Here is a 22,736-nt window from a genome sequence, read left to right as displayed (position 1 = left end):
GAAAAGTAGAATTTTTAAAATAAGCAAAACGTTTACTTTTTCCAGTTGTCTTGGGTCTAGGTAAAGATATAACCTAATACCGAAACAATTTTAATACACACCTGGATACATATTAAGTACATTTTCTCTTTCGATTTTAACTCTTCCCATCACTGTTTAGCCAGACCTTGCGTTTCTTGTGTGCTTTCGCCCATACCCAGCAGCTAGAGCCCCGAGCCTGAGTCCCAGGTCCTGACCGCTGGGCCAAGTGTCCCTGACATATCTCTGTGGCAGGCTGCCTCCTTCTGCTGCTGTTGACTTTTAAGAGCCCACAAAGTCACTTCTCAAGGTCAAGGGGGACGGTCTCTTCCCCGTGACTGTGGCTTCCCGCAGTCCTGGGAAGTTTCATTCTCCTTTACCATTGCAGCGCCAAAGAGAGAAAAGGGGTGTCCTCTCTCCTGCCTGCCGTCTCTTTATCAAACAGACTCTTCTAGTCCAGAAGCGGGTCCTCTTGGGGCTCAATCTGTGGGCTCAATCTTTGCCTTCTGTCAGAAACACACTTATTCCCTTACCCAAATGTGTAAGACGTTCACAAGACAATATTATAAGCAATGCGTTCTAGCACTTTCTATTTTCTTTTTTTTTTTTGCAACGCGGTCACAACCCACTAACTTGATTCACATCTCATGGACGAATGGCCCTCTCCAGTCGGGCAGCCAGAGCTCCGGTTCCTTCCGCTAAATCCTCTGAGTTTCCCTCGGCAGAAAAGGCTGTGAGACTCTTCCACTGAAGTTTTCTTTCGGAAACTTCTTTTACTTATTGAAAGGGCTGTGCATTTTTTCCTTCTTAACAGTGAAGGCACATTTGGAATGTTATACGCAGTTTTTAAGTGGTCGAGATTTCAATAAGTTAGTTAACAAATATCTGCTGATTGCCTGTGTTTCGCAGAAGATGAGCTAAAAGCACTGTGTGTGTGTGTGTGTGTGTGTGTGTGTGTGTGCGCGCGCGTGCTAATAACACCTTCCCTTGCAGGACTGTAGGAATTAAGCTCCCAATAAATGTTAGCTGTCATTATGGGGGTTGGCCAGATGTGGACGGTGTGTGCACCCTCCATCCTGCCTCTAGGGCTAGCTCTTCCAAAGGGCCTTGGAGCACCTGCTTGCCCGCTCCTGAGCGCTAGGATGTGTTCCTGCGAAGGTTACACTTCCAGTAGGGGTTCTCTCAGCCCCTCACGTCGCAAGGTGCCCGGTGGTCAGGTGACAACATTGCAGGCATCAGCGCAGTAATTCTCTTATCTGTTAGACGCCCCTGCTCTCAGGCAAACACTGTCACCCAAGCAGCTTAGCCAGTCTCCTAGGTCCTTGTCTCTGCTTCACTTAACTGGGCCCTGGGATCTTCTGCGGCCTTTTCAGAGAGCGTTCAGAGAGCTCGGTGGGCCCGCACATCCTGTCTGGTTGCAGCGGGCGGGCGGGCTATCTGTAGGCACCTCTGACCCCCTCCACACTAGGCTGGACATCTGAGGAAGAAGAGGTGGTTGCTACTCTCCAAGAGACCAAAGCCCTGGAGGAGGCAGCAGTGCTGAACTGTGGGTCGGTCCCTCCCTGGCTCCTGTCCCCGGCCGCCCGCTGGGGCCCCCCTCACTGAGCCGGACTGAGCAGAAAGCCAGATTGGTCCCCTGCCCACAGTCCAGCTCTTTCCAGGACTGGAAGACAAATGCACCAGCTCCCCAGTTACAGCCATGATGGCTGAGGGTGGGCAGAGGAGAGTGAGCCCCAGAGGCACAGGAGCACCCAGACAGACAGCCCAGTGCCACCCACAGCGCCCCTGCACGGGGTGGCACTGGCGCTGTTGCTATCTGTGTCTCTGTTCGTGTCGGATTGCCTCTTCTAGCTGCTCTGCCTCTGGTAGGCAAGGCAGCCCCCAGCGCCCAGCTCCTGCTGCTACAGGAACGTTTTGTCCTGTTTTTCTTTCCTGTCCTCATCGGGAAACGGGGAAGCCCGTGACCTTGGGCTGGTTCCTTTCCCGTTCTTGGTTCAGTTTCTTCTCTAACACCATGGGACAGGGAAACCAGTAAATCCAGTCAGTGTTTACCGGCTGCACCTATTATGTCCTGGCCTCCATACCACCGTGCTAAGCACTTTGTGTGGCATCTCATCTACTCCCCGCCGCTGCGGAGTAACGGCCCCTCCTCCCAGGTGGCCACAGGGGCGTCCGCTGCTCACAGCATCGCTGCCAGGCAGACACTCCTGTCTCCAAGTCCGAAGAAGAAACGATGAAAGATCGGAAGTCACATCATAACTGAAAGATGCGGGATTACATTGAGGTATCTAGGACGAGTTCCCAGCTCTTTAAGAGCCCATCAGTCTCACCTGGGCAGAAGGCTGTCTTAGTTACTTCCACCCTTCATTCCAAATTGGAGGGGATACTCTGACGATTGTCCCATTTCCCTCCTCTCGGATGGCCAGGACACACGTTACAGCCAGGCTCCTCGCTGCGACATTTCAAGTCTCTTACAGGCCCTCTCTCCTTCCCTCCGGCCTGAGCTCCCACTTCCCCTTCCGCAATAACCCTCTTCCTGTCTCTCCACCACCCCTTCATGCAGACATCCCCACCTGTCACAGTGTCCCAGTCATCCCCAGCGCATGCCTGCTCACCTGGCTCTGGTAAAGTACCCGTGGCCTCCCCCTCTGCTTAGTCACCTATTTAGACCAAACTCAAATCTCAGCTCCTCTGTGAAGCTTCCTCTGACCGTGCAGCCGAAGGCCCTCTCTGTTGCTCCAAGATTCCGCACCACCTCCTCTGGGCACTTGGCCCCAGACAAATAGCGAATATTGCCTTTTCCATTAGCTAGCAATGGCCGATTCCATTCTATGTGCCACTGGGGGAAGGCTCAGCTCTGGTGGTCCCTCCGCCCCTCCCTCGGCCGTGCTGCCCATACTGTCTCTCCGAACCCACTCCAGTCCTCGGCAAGTCCGATTCATCTTTGTTACCTCCAACCACCAGCCTTCTCCCCGCCCAGCACCCGGCTCTGGGATGAGGGCCAAGCTGAGCCCCAGTTAATGTTTGTTGAATGACTGGATGGGGTTTTGTGGCTCCTCAGAGGTAAATGAAAGCCAGCCAGAGCACTGGGGAAATTACTGTGTTTAAAAGACACACTTGTTATTTTCTGGCCAGTTCTCAAAACTGATTCAAGGTAGTTTCTCTCTCTCTCTCCTTCTCTTCTGCACATTTTGTAGTTGCCCAAAGTCTACTTTGAACTCTTTAACCAAAGCTTGCTGATTTTTGTCAACAAGGAGGAAGCGGCAGTGTGACTTCATTGGTGACCCTTCAGAGTCCCCTTTCCAGGTGTCGCCCCAACACAGAAGAGGGAACTCCTGTGGAAAGTGTGTCGGCCTGAACAGAAGGGGGGGGAGGCAGGGGGCCCCCCAGGTAAGGGCCCTCCTCTGGAGACATCAACATAGGTAAATAGTTAACAAAAGGGAGGATTTCTCTTTGTTCTTCCCCCTCCGCCAGCAAATTCACCTTTAACCACTGACCTTCCTCTGAGGTGTGAGATCTGAACAAAGTTGAACACAGTCATGGATGGTTAAATACCCATCGCTCATTTCTGCCCCCGCCTCGCCCTGACTCCTCCGAGGACGGCCCGAGGTATGCGGACCACCCCTAGATGCGACGGCTGGCAACAGGAAAGACACACACACACACAGAAAATGAAAGCTGGAAACGGCCCTCTGACCCTGGAGGAGTCCAGAGCCTTGGCTTTGAAGCAGAGAGAAAGCTGTACGGAGACCAAGCCAGGCCAGTCTGGTCAAACTGAACAGAAGGAAGCATTTCCAAGTCAGCACAGCCGAATCAGCTGTCCGCCCTCTGACCTTTGCTGACTTCTTTCAGCACCCCCCCCCCAGCCCCCCGGACCTGCAGGCCCACTGCATAAGACATTTTTTTTTTTTTAGGTTTTTTTTAATTCTCACCTGAGGACATTTTTGCATTTATCTTCAGATAGAGGAGGGGGGAGAGAGGGAAGAAAAGAGAGAAACATCGATGTGAGAGAGACACATTGACTGGTTGCCACCCACACGACCCCAACAGGGGCCAGGGACAAACCGCAATCGAGTTACGTGCCCTTAGCGGGAACTGAACCCGGGACTCTCTGGTCTGCAGGCCGACGCTCTAACCGCTGAGCAAAACCAGCCAGGGCTGCATAAGACATTTTTACATTTACTTCACTGACCTCCCCTGACACCCCCCCCCACACACACACGTGTTTAAGTTAGAGGAGCTCAATAGCTTGTGATCCCACCCACCCCTCCATGTGCTTAATTGAGTGTGGGGAGAACCGACATCCAGTTGCTTCATTTGTGTGGGACTTTTTCCATCCTGGGCCCCCTGTGCTCATTTTACTGGCATGTTCCCATCCTCTCCAGGCTCCAGTTGGCCAGGACCGGCGTGACATCTCCACTTTGATGTGTGTGACTGGTGCAGGCCTTTGGGGTGGTGGGGGAAGCTAAGCCTACCAGCGCTCCGCCTCCATCTGGGCATGGGCTGGGTTCTTGGAAGGCTTGGAGAGTCTTCGGTTTCATACTTTATTCATCCCCTGAGCCAGTGAGAGCTGCACATGAGCAGACGGCTCCTGCCTTTGAGCACGTCTCCATGATCCTGCCTAAGCAGCCCGGCCACACTGCCAAGCGGCTTTGAACTTCGGGCCTGGTTTCTACATCCAAGAGTCGGAAGAAAACCTGAGGGGCTACCCAAGATGCTGGCTGTACCTCCACCTCCTTCCCTGTTCCCAGCCCTGCGCAGCCAGCAGGTGTGGGGTGGTGGAGTAGAGGGAAGGATGATACCAGTGTAACCCAGCGAGACACATGTGAGACCCTCCATGCTGTGCCATGGAGAAGACCATGAACACCCCCCCGCAAAGCTCTCAGCGATCCAACCAGACTCTGATGTCTCCTCCCTTTGATCTCGGCTCTTGCAGCTCTCTTAAAGGTCCATGTTATGATACTCTTTAAAGGAATATTTTATTTCCGATACAGACACAGCCCTTGATGTAGCAGTAAAAACCACCACCCCTGAGAGGCACATGGCTGTGAAGTGTGTTGGTATGTAACTTCCTGTGTTTTCCCATGTGCGAGGCTTTGTCCGGCTGCTCTTTTTGTCCCTCAAGAGGTCCCCTCCCTACCCCCTGGTGCTCAGGCCTCAGGAGGCGTTGGAGTGAGGGCAAGAGGTCAGCCCAGACAGGAGACACCTTCTGGCAATGGGGCTGACTGGTTTGGGATGGGAGTAGTTGCTGTCCTTGGCCCAACAAGAGTTTCTTTGAGAATCTCGCTCCCTGCCCCCCACTTTTAAGCTGGAAGTCAAATTTTCGGATTCTGCTGTGCAGAGCAGAGAGGTCACTAGGCTCTAATGCATTTACCATTGACTGCCCCTCTTGTAGTGCGTCTATTAGTGAGTAATTTGATTTGTACCTATTCATTTGCAGTCCCTGCAGGAGCCTGGAGCTGGCCCCTAGTATAATTGGTGCTGTCTCTATTTTTACATCATTAGATTAGCCCCGACTCCTGGCCACTTGTTGTCTGCGCTTGTCTGTCCATTTATACAACCTAATGTAACACAAAATTCATTACTGATCACATTACTTTCAACTCTGAAGCCAGCCTTGTGATAAACATTTGGTTAACCCCTTCCTACCCACGGGAGGGCTGACAGAACAAATGCACTTCCACGCGACAGGCAAATCAATATCTTAATACACCAAAGTGGAATTGCATTTCTAGATTTGTTATTCCTCCCGGAGAAGCAAATGGAAAGGCTGTTCTGAGCGAGTTGAATTGAATAATGAATAGAGCCCCGGCACCAGCAGCGGCCTGTGGACGGAGCACAAAGGCTCAGCCGGCAGCCGCCCGCCCGGTTCCCATCTGCACGGCGGCACCGCGGCCATTAGTGGAGGCCTGTGCTTCCCTGCCGCCGTGGAGTGTGGGTCCGAGGGCCCAGGCTGGGCCCCACCGCCATTCCCTTGGCTAGGCTTGGCCTCGGACAACTGGACCAAGAACTGGGTCCGTTTCCTTAAAACCTGGTTTACCGATGGGAAGGTGCCCGACGCAGGGCCTGGCACTGATGCTGCCCAGAAATTACATGAAACCCACGACCAAGCTCAAGTCTCCCACTGCGAACCAAACACATAAGATGATCCCCGCTGAGAGTCAGGTCGGTGACGTTGGGGTTGGTTGGTTCACACCAGCTTCTGTGCGTGGGCCTGCTCCCGGGCGAGCGGTCTTGGCACAGAAATGCCATGCACGCCACCTGACCATGGTCCTAGTTCTGTGGGAGGGATGCTGGTGGGCAGCATGGGGAGCTGGCATGGGAGCTGGCCACGATTCTTAAAGGGACTCCCACACAGCTCTATTGAATCTAGAAGATTCTCCCTACCCCCACCTTGGTTCTCCCCTCCTGGCCCCCGTTTGTCTCTGGGTAGCATCCACACCCACTAGAAGTCATTAACTCGCAGGACAGTTTGTTTCTAAGGAGAAATACCCTGGCTTATTAAGAAACTCTCATAAAGCCTGTACTACAGTAATTAGAAAAAGAGGCGTAGAGGAAGTAGAATGGAACCCATTACTATGAAAGTCGTAAATCCCGAAGTAAAAAGAAGCTGTAAACAAGATACTCAGTTGGGAATGGAAGCTGGAAAAAGCAGCCCGTCTAGGGCACGTTCTGGAGGCGGAGCAGAGCACAGGCCTCGTTCTGCTGAGCGGAGCTCCCGCCAGCACGGCACCGTGGGCCCGCTGCCCCTCAGATGGTGCAGAGCCCGACCGGCCCGAAGTGCCCGCCATCCCGTGAGACTGCGGTCCCAGGGGTCCTGAGAGGGCTCAGATGCTGCCCTTGGCCTTCTCCATCCCTCCAGCATTCATGGGGGAGGGCGGGAGGTGGTGGCTGTCGGCTGAGGTGGCAGAGGGGCGGGTGTTTGCCTCACCCTGGCCTGCCTGTGGGAAGCTGCATTTCCCACCCAGGAGCTGCAGAGCTGGGCCAGAGGCTCCAGAATTATAACTCTAGGGGCTTCCTATTTCAAGGAGAGACAGAGGGGATCTTGGCAGGGTGTCCTAAGCACCTCACCCCAGGCAGTGGAGGGGGGACACTGGTGTCACAGGAGAGCCTGGTTACAGCAGCTGCTGCCTGGGGCTCCCTGCCCCGCCCAGCCCACCTTGCTCATCGGGAGCCTCAGCCATTAACCCTCTCAGGTGGGGAAGTGGGACAGTGGGGGAGGGGACTCTGTGCGCCCCACAGTGGGCCCAGCCCTGCCAGCTCTGGAACATGGAGCAGGTAGGGCCAGGGCCCTTGCAGAGCAGGACAGGGCAGGACAGGGAGGCTGGCGGAGTGAGCGACTTGGATTTCCTAACCTCGATGGAAAGTGGGGAAAGCCACATCTTACCAAACTCTTCCGCTGCGTCGCGGGGAATTTAATTACGTTTGGACGTCTGAATGAGAAGCAGATGTGGCTCTAGCCCGTGGGGCAGCAGCGCCTCCCCTGTGGTCTGCAGCCCTGCGCTGCCTGGGAGCCGGAGGGCAGCTCGGGAGGGCCCACCTGGGAGCTGGGCAGGGTCGTGGAGCTCCGAGGCTGGACTTAGGAAATGGGCAGGTCAAGGCCGGCTGCCAGACACCTGGTTCCACGGGAGCGTTTCCAAGCCCTGTCTCTCCATCGCCGTGCCGAGTGGGCACGTTTGTGGGGCCCTCGCTCGCGCCCACCCCCACCCCACGTGCAGACACACACACAAAGATCAGGTCGCAGCACCTGGCTGGGCATTTTCTGTTCCCAAAGACGGCGCCGTGCTGCCCAGCCCCGACTACCCCAGCGGGCGTCTGCTGCAGCTCTGCCCCGGCGCCGCGCCGAGGACCTGGGCTGGGAAGGGCGTGTAGGCCCTCCTGGGTCAGGAGCACTTCTCCAGCGGCTCAGCCTGCCCATCCCCCAGCCAGGGCGCACCGCTGCCATCGTGGTCTTGACACGTGTTCCCTGCGTGTTCTGCTTCGTAAAGCCTCTCCTCGTCCTGTTCTCTGAGAGCCTCACACGCCCAGCGAGGCTGCCAGAGCGCCCTGCCCTGCCTGACGGATGAGGAAGCAGATGCGAAGTGAAGGGACTCGCCCAGGTCACTCAGCACATCTGCGGCGGGACGGGGCTCCGCTGACCCCTCTGCCTCCTGCCACAGTCCTCCCCCTTCTCGCCGTCCACAGGGAGTGTCGGCTCAGGGCTGCTCCTGCATCTGGCTGATCTTAAGCATGGCTTCGGCCAGACTTATCAAATACCTCAGAACCAGGGAAACGCGAGCCAGGCCTGCTCAGCCTCCGCCGGCCCACGTGTAATGCGTTGTGACAGGACATACTCTGTCTTGGTCAGGGTTGGGAGTCATACTGATAAAGTGGCACTGAGAAGGTCACTGCGCAGGGGTACTGGTCCAGGTCGTCGGGGTGGGTGATCCTGCTTCTTCTCTGAAGCCGAGACTTGGGAGAGCCCAGGGTTTCCTGGGAGTGGGGTGTGGCAGCATTTCTGGTCGGAGTCCTTTTCCTGCCTGGGATGGGTGTCACATCATAGCTGCTGTAGGAGGGACCAGCCAGGCCAGCGTGCCCTCCCGCGGACACCCTACCTGTTGTCGCTGCCATCAGCTGTTCCAAGGCTGAAGGAACTGACCTGTGCTGTGGGTTGCTCTGCCGGGAACTCAGATGCTCTGTTCCTGCCCCCAACACACACACACACACACACACACACACACACACACACACACAGAGCCAGGTCCTGCAGAGGGGACGAGGGTGGGGGCAGGACAGGCGAAGTGGTCTCAGTACCTGCGGGTCAGGAGCAAGAGCTGGGCAAGGAGGAAGGGAGGCACACTGAGGGATCCCTTGGGGGTGAAGGAGACTCCAGAGGGGAGGGAGGTGTGGGCCAGGCCCTGCTCCCAGGAGCCCCGGGCTGTGTTCGGTGAGATCACCAGAAGTGGGTGGCGTCAGCGTCAGCAGCCAGGGCTCTGTGCTCAGACGTAGGTGTTAAGCCCAGAGATAACCAGGCCAGAGCGGCCCTGCTTCTCATCGGCTCCCAGATTCCATCAGCCCCAGCAGGACTCCTGTGATCTGAGTGTGGAGGAGCCTTTCATCCTCAGCCCCTCAGCTTCGAGAAACTGCCCTCCTTCCTTCCACAAGCTTGCCTGGGAAGGAAGCAGAAACCCTGCTGGAGGGGACAAGTGGTCCTTGGGCGGACCCAGCGCCCAGCCCCCAAGCCCTCCATGCTGGGCAGAGAGGATTCCTGGTCTGTGGGCCTCGTGCGAGCCTGTGTGCGAAGAAAAGCAAGGCCTCCCCACAGGCTGCCTCCTTTAACGCTGCCCTTTTAACCTCTGGCAAGAGCCCTGGGCTGAGGGTGCCTCCAGCCCAGAGTGTGGTCCGACAGGGCTGTCCAGGTTTCTAGAAGCCTTCTCGGCCAACTCCAACTCTGTCTCCCTGAACAGACCTCTGTGGCCTCAGCCACACTCGGCAGGAGAGGGTGGCATTGCCAGGCCCAGGGCTGCTGTCCTCCAGGGCCACCTCCTAGTTGGCACCTGGGCCATCTTTCCGGTTTGGCACCAGGGAGCGGCCCGTCCTGCTGAGCCCTGTGGGGTGCATTCCAGCCCCCTCCTCAGCTCTCTCCACAAGCCATTTGCACAGCTGATCCCAGGCCCTGTTGGCAGGCCCCTTGCCGGCCAAATTCATTGCTTGGCGCAGACCCCATGTGGATCCATTTGCTGAACCTGCAGCAATTCCGAGGTCCTCTGGTCTCCTCTCCAGATAGCCCATCCCGGGAAGATGCTGAAAATTCCTAACCTGGTCAGACGACCCTACCCCCACCCCCACCTGACTCCCTGGCCAAGAACCCTCACAGCAGAAACTGTTTCTGTTTGCAAACCTCCTCTGAGCCAGGCGCTGGGCAAGATGGAGCTCCTCTGTGCCCTGGGACCACCCACTCCCCTGGGGTACCACGGAGCCCAGCCCAAGCTAGGGGTTTAACCACAGACTCTGCTGACAGGGGAGGACCGGGAGGTGGACGCAGGAGGGAAAAATCGATGCACGTCGACAGGGTTGGAAATTTATTTTCCAGCTTGGAAGAGGGTATTTACAAAGAGGCAAGCAGGGAAATAAAAAGCTATAAACACATATCTGCCATCTTCCTCCACGGGCCATTTCTTGATTAAAAAGAATCTTTTGCAAGGTCCGGTGGAGGGCAAGCTGCTGGGGGGCTGGATGGCAGAGACACCTGCTGGGGAGGGAAGGTGGAGAGGGACCCGAGGTCCTGTGGATAATCGCAATCACTAACACGATCGCAACAGTAACAGAACTCAGTTTGCTGCCTGGAAGCTGCGCTCGGACGCAGACTACATGCATTATTGAATTTAATTCTTACACCCTCACTATGAAACGGACCTCGTTATTCTCACACGCAGGACACAGAGGCACAGAGATGCTGAGTGACCTGCTTAACGTCTCCCAGGAGGCAGAGGCTGGAGCTTGTGCTCCTCTCCGTGTGGATAAGCTGCCTCCCCAGTCTGGGCAGACCCCGCCACTCCCTCTTCTCAGGCCCTTGGCGGGTGGGGACATCCTCCTTCTCCCTGCCCACAGTGGGCAGGCTGTGGGAGCAGGGTAAGACTGGCCCTGAGGTCCAGTCACTTGGGTGGTTAGCTTGGGACTGTGGTGTGTGCCTGCAGCCAGGACCCCATAAAGCGCTCTGCTAATCCCTTTAATGAGCAACATGGCGAGGCTCTGAGCGCACAGAGCAGGGCTGGCTGGAGCCGCAGCACCAGCGGCCCCGCAGTAGGTGCTCCTTTTGTGGCGAGGGAGGTGCCCGAGCTGCCTGAGGCTGAACTAGGGGTTGCAGGGACCCTCTTCTCGCCGGCCCTGCCGGTCCCACAAACAGGCCTCCCCCTGAGTCCTGAGTCCTGAGACCTGGGCTCTCGGCAATGGCCCCTCCCCCACCACCAGAGGCCAGAGGGCCTTCCTCGGGGTCTCTGGCCATCTGCCCCCACTGCCCTCTGGCCTGGAAGAGGCCTGGAGGTCAAGCCCAATGTAGGACTTTGCTTCTGACCCTCCATGGGGATCTCCTGCCCACCTGGGCTTACCCAGCTCCACCCAAGGCTCACCCAGGCCCTGTGTGCTCAGTGTTTCACCCCCTCCCCAGAGAACTGGGGGACCGAGACCAGGGTGCTTACGAAGTGACTGATCCATGGAGAGGCCCCCAGGCAGTCTGCCCCCAGAAGCCCCCGCCTTGAGGTGTAGGGTGGCCTCGAGGGAGGGACGGGTCTGTGCTTGGGGGAGAGGACAAGCCCAGGGAGAACCTCAAGGGTGCAGCACACTCGGGGACCAGCATTCCAAAGGGAAAGGCCACAGAGAGGGGTACCTTCCGCCTCCCCGAGTGGAGCCCCGCTCTGCTCATCAGCACCCACCACAGCTCCAGGAGCCGGTTCTGCTGCTCCTGGCTTTGCAAAGGGCCGTGGTGTCCACTGTGGGATGCGGGGAGCGGGTGACAGGAGATGCTCCCTTGTTCTGTGTGGCAGCCCCGCTCCCGCCTCCTCGCCCAGACTGAGCCGCTCCTCCCTGGGTCGGCCTCCGCATGTACGCCCCGTGCCCAGGGTGGCGTCTCCCTAAGAAGATCAGCCACCTCTCTGACACCTGTGAACTCGGCCAGGCTCCCTGTAGAGTAGGGCGGTGTGAGGATCGAGTTCTCCTTCCTTCGTTTATTCCGCGAGAGCCAAGGCTCCTCCTTTGTAGTTGCGGCTCATGCCATTGTCCTCCGACCCCTGTGGCTTGCGCACCCTGGCCCATGGCTCAGCAGGCCCATGTCCTGTTGGAGCCAGCAGGGAACGGGTGAACACAGCCACAGTGGCATTGGGAGCCGGTCTTAGTGATGCCCGGCTGTCGCCATGTCCATCCTGGGGTTTGCACCAGCAGTAGTTGTCTCTCCTGGGACTGTCCCCAGGGCCAGTGGCTTCCTACTCTTCCTTGGCTTTGCCACTTGCAGGGTGGGGACCCTCCCAGGTGCACCGAGTTACTGGAGGATGTGAGGTCACAATAGGATTATCTTCTGAGGTCAGCCATTTCGGGGAGCTCCTCCCCCCCTGCCTAGCTCCGAGTCCGGAGAACAGCCAGCTCTGTTCTCCGGCCAGAATCGACAGACTTACTGGGGGGCTCTGGGGATGCTTTCTTAGTTCCCCACACAGAGCGTCAGCTCATCCTGCAGCCTGGGCAGATTTCTGCTGGGCTCCCTACATCCACCTCAGCTGCAGGGCAGCTGCCCAGACCGGGGTCTTGGGAGTGGGGGAGGAGGGGCCCCTGAAGCTGGGCCACTGAGTCAACAGGTCCTGAGTCGTCCCTGAAAACTCTGCTGCCTGTCTCTGTCCCCTCCCTTCCTGGCACCCACCTGCACGGGGCACCTGCCGGCTGCATGGGCCAGAGGCCCGCTCCCCTCCCACAGCTGCTCCTCGCGCTCGTATGCGGCTCCCCTCCCCGCCCCGCGCTGGAGGGTCTTGGCTCTGTCACAACAGTTCCACCCCTGAGACCTCCCCCAAGTCTGACTGGTCCCCCACCCCCTACACATGCATGTCACTGTCCCCCTTGACTGCAGAATTCTGCCGCAAGCTTACCCTCCTCCCAGTGTGACACCCCCACACCTCTGTACCCCTCTCCACTTGCTTGCAGAGACCAGTGTACTTCTTGATCGTTGTCCATATCTTTTCCAAAAAGATTCCTCAATGCTTTTCTTTTCACAAGGGAAAAAAAAAGGAAAAAAAAAACAATGCCAACAGCCCAGCGTCCGTGAGCAACCCAACAGTAACAAAGCGTGCGTTCGGGATGGAGGAAGGTAAGGCGCACATTTCCGTTTGCCGCTTGCTGCTCGGGCTGGGCGGCTGGGTGACTCGGGAGGTGTGTGCCCCCCTCCTCCACTTGCACGCCCACACACGCCCACTGTTCTGTCTGAGGGGTCGACAGTGGCAGAGAGGCCAGCACCAGCCAGACCCTGGTTCTCGTACTAGCGGTTCACGCTGAAGAAACCACCTCTCCCCAGCACGCCACTCATTCCTCCAGAACGTTCCCTGCGCGCCAGGGACACAGAGGCTAGGCAGAGCCGGCCCCGAGGGGCTCGCCACCTGGACGGGACGCACGGGCGCAGTGTGTTAGCGGGTCCCAAGTGTGGTGGGGCCTGGCCAGCTGTGCCAGGGCCACAGAACGAGGGCAGAGCAGGGGGCACTGCGCTCGGCTCTGGAAGATGAGCAGGCGTTCTGGGGCCGAGGGAGCCTGGAGAGATGGAAGAACTGCTCAAGTTCATCACTTTGGTTCCTCGAGTTCACTGACAAGTGACAGAGAGGTGAGGGGCAGGTCACGGGAAGGCCACTTTCTAGTGCTGAGGAGTTTAGACCTGTCCTTCAGACCGTTCGGAGTGGAGGCTTCTAGGCAGAGGAGACGCAAGATGAGGTCTGTGCTGTAGACACACCACTCTGGCCGTGGTGTGGTGGTGGGTCCAGAGGGGTGTCCAGAGGTCAGGAGATCGACGGGAGCTCTTAGTTATCCACGTGGGAAGTACAGCCTGACCAAGAGGAGAGAAGAGGCCAGGGAGGCATGTGGGAGACACATGCAGGAGAGTTTGGTCACCCTGGGACATGGGGCCAGGGCGAAGCCTGCCCACTTCCATCTGCCCAGGCCTGGCTGGTGCAGAGAAAACACGGGCCCAGGCTGCAACTGGCCCCCAAGAGCAGCGAACTCATCTTGTCCCTGCACTGTCACGGGATGGGATGGGTGCGCCCACTCGGACTCGGGGGTGGGGTCACTGAGGCTGCTGGTGGGGTTGCTATGGGCCTGTGCCAAGGGGCAGTGGGGGTGCCATGCTGGGCCCCGGGCTCGGTCTCCTCAGCTTCCTTGGCAGTGTGGATGTGTCGGCATTTTGCATCCGAACGTTGGGCCTGTCCCCCAGCTCTGGAAACGGGCCAACCTTCCCCTTTCTAGTGGCCTTTCCTGCTCCTTCATCGGGGACTTTCTTCCTTGGGCCTGGTGTCCAGATCCTAAGGAAGCTCCTGCTTTTCTTGCTACTTACTGCCTGTGCTCCTCTCCTGCCCTCCTGGCCCTGCTGTCAGCGCCCCCTAGTGCCGGGATGGCTGTGCATGAGGGCAAGGGCCTCTGCAGCCGAATGGGGCCTCCGAGATCTCTCACCAGCTCCTCTGCTTGCTTCTGGGGAAGAAGGGCATGGAGTGAGCTTCCTCGGAGTCTGAAGCTTCCATCTGGAAATCCCAGGGTCTGTCCTTTGCTCTCCCGTCCTCACCCTCTCCTGGCACAGTGGCCTGTACTCCCAAGAGGGTGAGACAAGGAAGGCGAGAGCCCACGCAGGAACCTTGTTTTCTGTCCGCATCTAGATAACTCTTAATCATCCCAGAAATGGGCCCAGCAGGGCAGCCAGGTCTCTTGGAGATCAGGGACCACGGTCAGGCCCCCAGCCTGTATCCACACTCCCCTCCTTCCACCCTCCGTCTGCTGAGAGGTTCTGGTGTCGGGGCGCACCCCTCCCAGCATGGCTGGTGCAGCCTGGGGCCCGTCACACCTGGGCCCAGGTGCCTGCTCTGGAGGGCAGCACAGGCCCCCGCGTCCCCTTCTGCAGCTGCTGCTATTCCGTGCTTCGGGGGGTAGCCTGCAGCGAGTGGGGGTCAGTGCTTGATCCTGGCTGGCTGGTAATGGCCAGCCCAGGAGTAAAGGCTGTGACCCGGTCCCTAACCAAAGCCAGCTGTGCTGCGTGTGTGGTGGAGGGGCCTGAGAGTGGGTGCAGGCTGGAGGTAAAGGTCTCAAGCCCGACCTGATACGTGGAACATTCTAGCACACCTTGTGTTTCAAATGACTGCTTTGAGATCATGAGCTCCCAAGGTGGACAAGCGAGATCCCCTCAGTCCAAGACAGGTGTGCCTTGGAGAAGGAGCGTCACCACGTCTCAGACTCACTCCGAGGGACCGACAGGGGATAGAACTGGCCACTTCCAAAAAGCCAAGAAGTTCCTCTTCTTTCCTTGCATTCAGCATCCAAGGAAGTCTGCTCACAGCCCACCACTCCAGCACCTGTCTTGGGTCCAGAGGTGGTTGGGCAGTTAAGTCAGGTGCCCGAAGCTGAATGAGAGGGGCCCAGCCGCCAGGCGAGGTGGAGATGGAGGTGGGAGCCTCCCTGTTTGCTTCCCAGGCCAACTCTGAGCATGTACATGATGGGGGGCCTCCAGGACACCTGGGGGCTCGGAAGAAGCAAGAAAGGAGGCCCCCCAGGCAAGCAGGAACCCTCTCTCCATTGGAATAGGTCCCTCCTGCAGGAGAACAGGACATTTTGCGGGAGGTGCCAAAGGTGAACGGGGCGGCCGGCAGGTGCAGGGTGTGGGTGAGAGAGAGTGCGAAGCGCGTGGCTGAGCCGGTGGAAGCGTCGCAGGGGAGCAGAGGTAGGGACACTCCAGGCAGGGAAGCGCTTGCCGTTCTTGTGTCCTGGCTCCTCCCCTCCTGCCCGACCTTAGATCAGGACAGGAGCGGCTCTTGGAGTCGGGCGTGTGCTGACTGCGCATGAGTATGTGCGCAGGCGTGGCCCACGTCCACAGTGTGGTCCGGACAAATCGTCAGGGGGGCCATACTTCTGGCCTAAAGAGGCTCCCACAGTGGGGGAACAACTGGAGCCCTCCAGCCGAGGGAGCTCCTCCCTCCTCCACTGAGCCTCCCTGGGACCCCAGCTGCCACCTGTCCTATCTGGGGAGCATGTGGGGATCCCCCTGCAGAAGGAGGTAAATGGACCCAGATGGGTGCCACCAGCCAGGCAGCCCAGCCCCGTCCCAGACTGCGCTCTGACCGGGCCTGTCCCTTTCCTTGTCTTGCAGAACTACAGCGAGAGGGAAGCATCGAGACTCTGAGTAACAGCTCAGGATCCACCAGCGGCAGCATCCCAAGAAACTTCGACGGCTACCGATCTCCGCTGCCCACCAATGAGAGTCAGCCCCTCAGCCTCTTCCCTACCGGCTTCTCTTAGGTACCAGCTACCTGCTTCTGACTGGCCGGCCCACTCACCTGCTGGACAAAGAAGCCCTCCTCCGGCCCTCCCCTTCGGTCTCTGCTCCTTCACCAGCCACCTTCCCCAAGCTTAGTGACGACAGCCACCCCTCCCTGGAATGAGAAGAAACCCTTCTCCGAAGCACCCTGGTGCACTCTGACCCCCGTCAGCAGGGCTGTGGCCGAGAGACTGAAGCAGCTCCGTCCCCTCCTCTGTTTGCACATGACGTCCTGCATTGGATCCGCTTTTGTATTTTCTAACCATACCCACGGGGGGCCTGGGTGGGGAGAGGATGGATGGCCTGGCCGGGCATTTGACCCTGACCGGCCAGCCCCGGCCAACTCCCGGCTGTGCTGCACACTGCCCGGCTTCCCTGGTCAGCCTCCCTCTGGAACGGGGTGACCGGAGGCCCAGAGTATTAGGGAAAGAGAAGGAAGGAGAAGCCCTCCTTCCTCTCTCTTCCCCTTTGGCTCATGGGAAGGATTTGTCTTTCTTGTCTGTAAGCCCTTTTGCCCTGGTCCTGAACTGTTCAGTGAAGGAAACGGTGGTTACTGAGGCCCTGTCAAAAAGTGCACGTCTTGTCCAATAAATCACGCTGCAGTTGGTGTCCATCCCTGAGTTGCTGGGGTCAGGGTCCTCTCCAAGCGCCAAGCAGAGTCCTGTGGGCCTGACCATGTGTCCCTGCTCCCAACACCCCGGCCCTGACGGCGCAGCTGGAGGGGAGTCACTGAGGGGATAGGAAGAAGGGGAATGTTTGCTTTGGAATTTGGGTGGGGCCTTATTTAAATCCATTCTCCAGCCTTCCTTCCTGTTACAGAGCCAGTGAGTTCTGGGCCCACCACAGGCCCAACACTCCCTGGCTGTGGCAGTTAGGGACAGTCAGGGCCTTGGCATGTGCAGGTGGGCTGTTCGGGGAGGGAGAGTCTGATGAAGACTGGCCTTCTCTTCAGGGCAGCATCTTCTGATGGCCTCGCTTTTCAAACCCAGAAGATGGAAGGAAGGTCATGAAGCCCGGCTGGAACCTTTGCCCCCTCCTCTCCCCATTCTGGACCTAAACTGAAGGGCAGGAAGCAGACAGGAGCAGGGGGAGCAAAAAGGAAGGAGAATAAGCCCCAGTCCCCACTTCCCTGCGAGCCCAGAAAGTCCCGAGAGGATCAAAGGAAACCCACGGAGCCAGGTGTGGTTTGGGGCGAAGTTTAATGTAACAGCCGCAGAAGAGTTGAGCTCACAAACAAGCAGGCCTCCCCATCCCACTGTCCAGCAGGGGCCAGCGCAGCTCCGGGGGCCCCTGCCCCTTCACAGGCACCCTCGCCAACCCTGGCACCTGAGAAGAGATTTACTCTTTAGTTCCCCCACCTGATCAGCTGGGTGTGCTGGGAGAAGGGGGACCTGAATCACACCAGGTTGTGTGGGCTGAGTGCATGGCCCTGCGTAGGGTGGCTGAGGCCAGTCCCTCCTGCCTGGGAACCTGCAGGGGGAGAAACCACGCGGCAGCGTGCGGATGCCGGAAGGTCAGGAGGCCTGGGCACAGCCAGCGGGGCTGCGGGAGGAGCAGCAGCTTCCCCCGTTTCGGCTGAACTGGAGACGCTGTGTCAGGCCCAGCCTCCACCCCCAGCCAGAGCAGTGTTTCTGTCAGAAGGGGATGGGTGAGCGGTGCCACCAGGCTGCACATGCATACGTCCCACGGGCTGCTGACTGGGGGTGAGTCCGGAGCTCTAGGAAAGGTGAGCCCCTCTGAACCCACCCTAGGGCACATGGATGGGGCAAAGATGGGGAGCCAGGGCCTCTCCAACCGTGCAGGGAACTGGCTGGCAGCTTAGAGTCAGGAGTCCTCCCTGGTTCAGCCCTTTCCCTCCAGGGGGTGCAAAACAGCTGTGGCCTCCTCCAGTCAGGGAAAGTGGTGGGTGTAGAGCTGGACTTGCCGGCTGAGCTTGCAGGACAATCTGGTTATTCATCTGCTCACAGCCAGGGCAACTCTGAGTATGTGGGGGGAGGGAAGGATAAGAGAGGCCAGATAAGCTGGCCCCATGGCGGCTGCCACTGGAGCTCGGGTTATCAGAGGGGCCTGGGGCCTGGCCCCCAACTAATTGGGGAGGTTATGGACCTTGCCACAGCCTGTAATCAGCTGGAAGTGAGAGGCGGGTCCCAGGGTGGGGAGACCTTACTGTCCACTGGCCATGGAAGAGCCAGCCTCCTCTTCTCTAGAGATAACACCCAGGGCAGTCTCGGCCTCGCCCCCAGCAGACCTCCACGATGGCATCACCTAGGAGGCCATCAGAACATGCATCTAATTGTGGCCTGACCCCGTGACCTTGAGGAAGCCATGTGACCTCCCTGATTCTCACAGCACTACCTGCTCAGCGGACAAATTACTATGGACGTTCTGTCAGTTTGATGGAGGAAAAAATACTTTCATGGTCTTCCAGGAGGCTGATGGGAGCCGGGGTGGCAGCTCCAGGAAGGGAGGGCACTGTCTGGGATTGATTGGAGGAAGGGCCCGCGGTCCCCGGGCGGATTCAGGTGCAGGAGCACTGGGTCAGACATTACTGCCCGCCTCTCTGGAAGCAAGTGGAGGCCAAAGCAGGCAGCTGCCCGTCTGGAACTGGAAATGGTTTCTCAGTGTTGATTTTTCTGATTTTCACAGATTAGAGAATCTCTCAACTAGAAGGTACCTAAAAGAGCATTATTTGGTCCTCATTTTGCAGAGGAGAAGCCCAAGCCCCAGAGAAGGCCAGGGCCTTGCCCAAGGTCACCAAGCCACACGGCTAACCTGCTGACACCTATCTCCTCCTTGCAGCCTCACGTGCCCTGGCTGGTTCCTTCGAGGGCCCCGTTCTGCGCTGTGCCCCTAAGATCCAAGCCTTTGAATCCACTCACCCCCAGCCCCAGCCCTAAGAACCTCCAGCTCCTGCCCCTGACTGGCTTTAAAAAATCCTCACCAGAGGATATGTTTATCGATTTTAGAGAGAAGAGGAGAGAGAGAGAGAGAGAGAAATATCTATCTGTTGCCTTCCAATGTGTGAGCACTGCCCTGCCCCTCCCCCCAACCTAGGTAATGTGCCCTGATGGGGAATCGAACCAACAACCTTTTGGTGTATGGGAGGATGTTCCAACCAACTGAACCACAATGGCCAGGGCCTCCGACTGTTCCTTGTCCCTGTGTAACAGAGAAGGCAGCCACCTTCCTGCAGACCTAGAGCAGGAAACTAGGGGCAAACGGAGAGAGCATCTTGTACACCTTGTATTCAAAACAAGAGCCCAGCCTGAGGGTGGTGCCCTGGAGTCTCAGTGTTGCCTTCCTCTGTGAGCAGGAGTAGCTACTGGGACAGCTGTGACATCAGCGCCTTCTAAGGAATAGATTCAACCTCGCTCTCTTTTAAGATCCCAGGGTCTCTGCACCCTTATCTGTGTGGCCTTGGGTAAATTACTGCACCGCTGGGCTTCAGGGTCCTCATCTGGAGGGTGGGGGTGGGGGGCTGCAGGTCAAAAGGGCAAATGATTCAAGGCGGGGAGGCTGATAGGACAGGCCAGGTAGCTCTTCAGCAGGGAGAGGGAGGGCGGGTTCCAAGCATTTGGAACCTGGATTGTGGTGCGCTGCCCAGCTGCCCAAGGAATCCCAGCCCGCTCCCTGCGAAAGGGTTTCAAAAGCCAGAAAACAATCAAGAGCCTAGTGAGCACTTACTGCAGACCAGCCCCGCCCTCTCTGAGCAGGTGGGCTGGTCCTAGGGGTCCTTCCTGTGCCTTGCCACCTTTCTGAAGCCACAAGGCACCATGGTCTGTTCACGCTGCCAAGATGCCAGACACCCACACCGTGATGTCACACCTGTGCCCGTCCATGCACACGCAGATTCACAGATGTGCACCTCACTTTTGCTGACCCCGGGGGGCCCAACCCAATAGCTGGGACTCTTGGACCAGGACCCCAGAGCTGCAAATAGTCTGGAGCTTCCAGGGTTACAGGATCCCCAAAACTCTGTGGAAGTCGTCCAAAGTCCGGCGAGGACACGTCCTCAGGTGCAGAGCAACGCCCATAGAGGGCCAGGTATGTCCCTGGCCTGTGCTGCCAGGCTGGGGCCTCGCCCTCGCATCAGCCTGGAAGATTGGAGACTCCGCCACACAGGCCTTGACTGCTCAGGCACTAACCCGGACGGAAGAGGTGGCCCCGCCGCCTATCCTGGCTTAAGGCCGGTGCTGCGCCGTGGCGGGGAAGAGGTCTCGGCTCCCGCTCTCCCCGCGCCCGCGCCCCCCACCCCACCCCACCCCAGCCACTCGGCCCAACCCTGCACAGGGTAATTGGGTCGGGAGGTAGGCGACGGACGGGCGGCGACTCCAGAGAGACTACGCGCCTGTCAGCCGCAATTTGTCTAAGTGGACGGGACAGGCCCGGCCACTGCGGCCCGGGTCATCAAGGCCGCGGCCCCCACCCCAGCCAGACCCGGGACCGCGGGGGAGCCAGGCCCGGCCGCTAAGCGGGGCTGGCTGGCGCCAAGGCTCTGGGACGCGCGGGTCCAGCCTGGAAACCTGGGATGGGAAGCAACTCTGTATATCCGTCCCCACCGCCATACACACACGACACGCTAAGACCGGGACGGCACCTCCACTACTGGTGACACTCAGGGCCACACACATCACCCGAGCTTAGCCTGGGCACAACCATATACGACTGCGCACTGATACCCGTCTCGCGCCAGCACCTGGACGCACGTCCCTCTGCCACACCACTGCACATCCTCAAGCCATCCATGCAGGCTCGTGCAGATCCACGTCCAGTCACACAGACTAAAGACACAGGCAGGAACCAACCCGGGGAAGGTCCTAGCAGTGGCTCTTGACCTCGCAAAAGGTTAAGGGGCCAAGGACTGCCGGGCGGCCCAGCCAGGCTCCGGACCGCAGCACCACCGGACCCAGGCCGCCTTTGCCGGATTTCCTTATTGCGGAAGCGCGGAACATACAGAGCGCGTGCAACGGACTGGAGGCCGGAGGCCCGCGCCCGCCCGACGCCGGGGCCCAGGAGCACTCGGGAGAGGGAGGGGCCGCTGAGCGCGCGTCCCCCGCCCGTCTGCAGGGCCCGGCCGATGCGAAGTGACAGGGGCCGGAGCTTTGTTGTGGAGCCTCGGCCGCCTGGCGCCAGCCGCCCCCGCCCGTGCCCTCCCCCTCCAGCCCTGGGCGGCTCGCAAGGCGCCCCCCGGGGCCTCTTAAAGAGACACGCACTCTCAGCCCTGGGGACCCCCCAGAGGCTCCAGTTCCACCGACTGGGAAGAGGGGTAGACCCGGGTGGGGGAGGGGCCGAGCGGGAGATGGCGTCGCACCGTGCAGCTCGGGGGTCGCCTGAGCGTCTCCTGAGCGGGTTTTCGATGAGCCAAGAATATTTCTCGCTGGAGAGTTTGGCTGGGAGGTAGATTCAGAATCTTGAGAGTGGCTGTAGCAGAACTTGGGTTCGTTGCGGGAGGGCAGGACAGGACAGACGACGGAGCCCCGGCCCAGAAAGAGCCTGTGGCCACTGGAGGGCTGGTCCCGTGGTCCAGTTCCTGTGGCCAGGTGGGGTCGTGGTCCCCAAATGCAGCCGCTGCACTGTCGCCACTGGGTTTCCTAAACAAATAACCCAGGCCAGCTTGTATCAAACTCTCTGGATCTTGAATCCCTAGACCAGCTACGGACCTTCCCCAGGAAAATATCTCAATTGCACAGTTAGCTGTGTACACACAGTCTTACAAGTACAAATATACTTGTACATACACCACTTTGTAAATGTATTTACGGACTTCCAGGCCCGTGCCTAGATTCCCGGCTAAGGAACGCGGCCCTGGCTATTATCTGGTCACCTCACGGATTGCGCAAACCTGTCCACACACATCCCTCCCTGAGGGGCCACATCCTGCCTAAACTGGACCCGGCAGGGCTTTTCCTGTTCAAAGCTGCAACGGATCCTACCCTGGCTGCGTAGACTGCACAGCTCGAAATCGAAGATTCGTTCTGGACATTTGAACGCTGGGTAGGGGAGTCATGAGAGCGCCAGGGCCAGATCGGTAAAATAGAAAAATGGTCGCAGAGGTCAAACAGCGCCAGCGGGTCCTGAACCCTAAATACTAGGGGCGATCAGGCTTTACGGTGCAGACCCAAGTGCGCAGCGACAAGGTGCCCTGAGACTGGATTTGCGCAGCAGATGGGCAGGGTTGCCTGGGACACTGTTGGATGTGGGCTGTACGCACCCACCACAGGGACACCGAACTCACCCGCACTTATATTGGTTGTGCGGGCAGGAGTGTCCCCCACGTTTAGTGAGTGGTCCATCTTGTCCTTCGAGACAAGACGGCCAGGAATCAGCCTGAGTGTCGGCGCCCAAGCTCGAGTCAAGGCAGGTGTGTGGCCTCTTCACTCTCTAGGAGCACACCTTAAATTGCCGTTCCCGCTGTGCACAGAGGGCACCACCACACAGGGTGTAACACACACGCACACAAACACACACACATCACGCGGGGGTGAAGGTTACTGGGGCTGCCGAAAAACGAAGACTGAATAGGAAGAGTGGGTTCAACCACCTGGTGGGGGGGGTTGTTCAACCACAGGTGCGCACAGACATTCCAACCCCCACTACTCTGTACTACCGGACTTGGAGATGTGAGCTTGCGAGAGCTGGAAACTCGAGGAAAGGGGCGGAGAGCGGATGGAGGATGCCTGTGTTTAGGATGAGGGAGACT

General features: G+C 58.5%; 1 protein-coding gene across 4 annotated transcripts in view; it reads left to right on the top strand.

Annotated features, from left to right (window-relative positions):
• Positions 1 to 16,077, top strand: part of BCAS3 (BCAS3 microtubule associated cell migration factor) — a 517,634-nt gene extending 501,557 nt beyond the window's left edge. For 2 of the 4 annotated variants that reach the window (XM_036268042.1, XM_036268041.1), the window contains one exon: positions 15,869 to 16,077. In XM_036268042.1, coding sequence (XP_036123935.1) covers positions 15,869 to 16,017 — 149 coding nt within the window. In that variant the 3' untranslated portion in view covers positions 16,018 to 16,077. The remainder of the gene's footprint in view (positions 1 to 15,868) is intronic. The other 2 variants (XM_036268040.1, XM_036268039.1) reach the window with 1 other exon arrangement.
• The last annotated feature ends 6,659 nt before the right edge of the window (positions 16,078 to 22,736 follow it).

This window comes from Molossus molossus, unplaced genomic scaffold (genome assembly GCF_014108415.1).
Source record: "Molossus molossus isolate mMolMol1 unplaced genomic scaffold, mMolMol1.p scaffold_m16_p_19, whole genome shotgun sequence".
In the NCBI taxonomy this organism is placed as follows: domain Eukaryota; kingdom Metazoa; phylum Chordata; class Mammalia; order Chiroptera; family Molossidae; genus Molossus; species Molossus molossus.
Note: the sequence above shows the minus strand (reverse complement) of the source record. Positions and strands in the feature narration are given on the sequence as shown.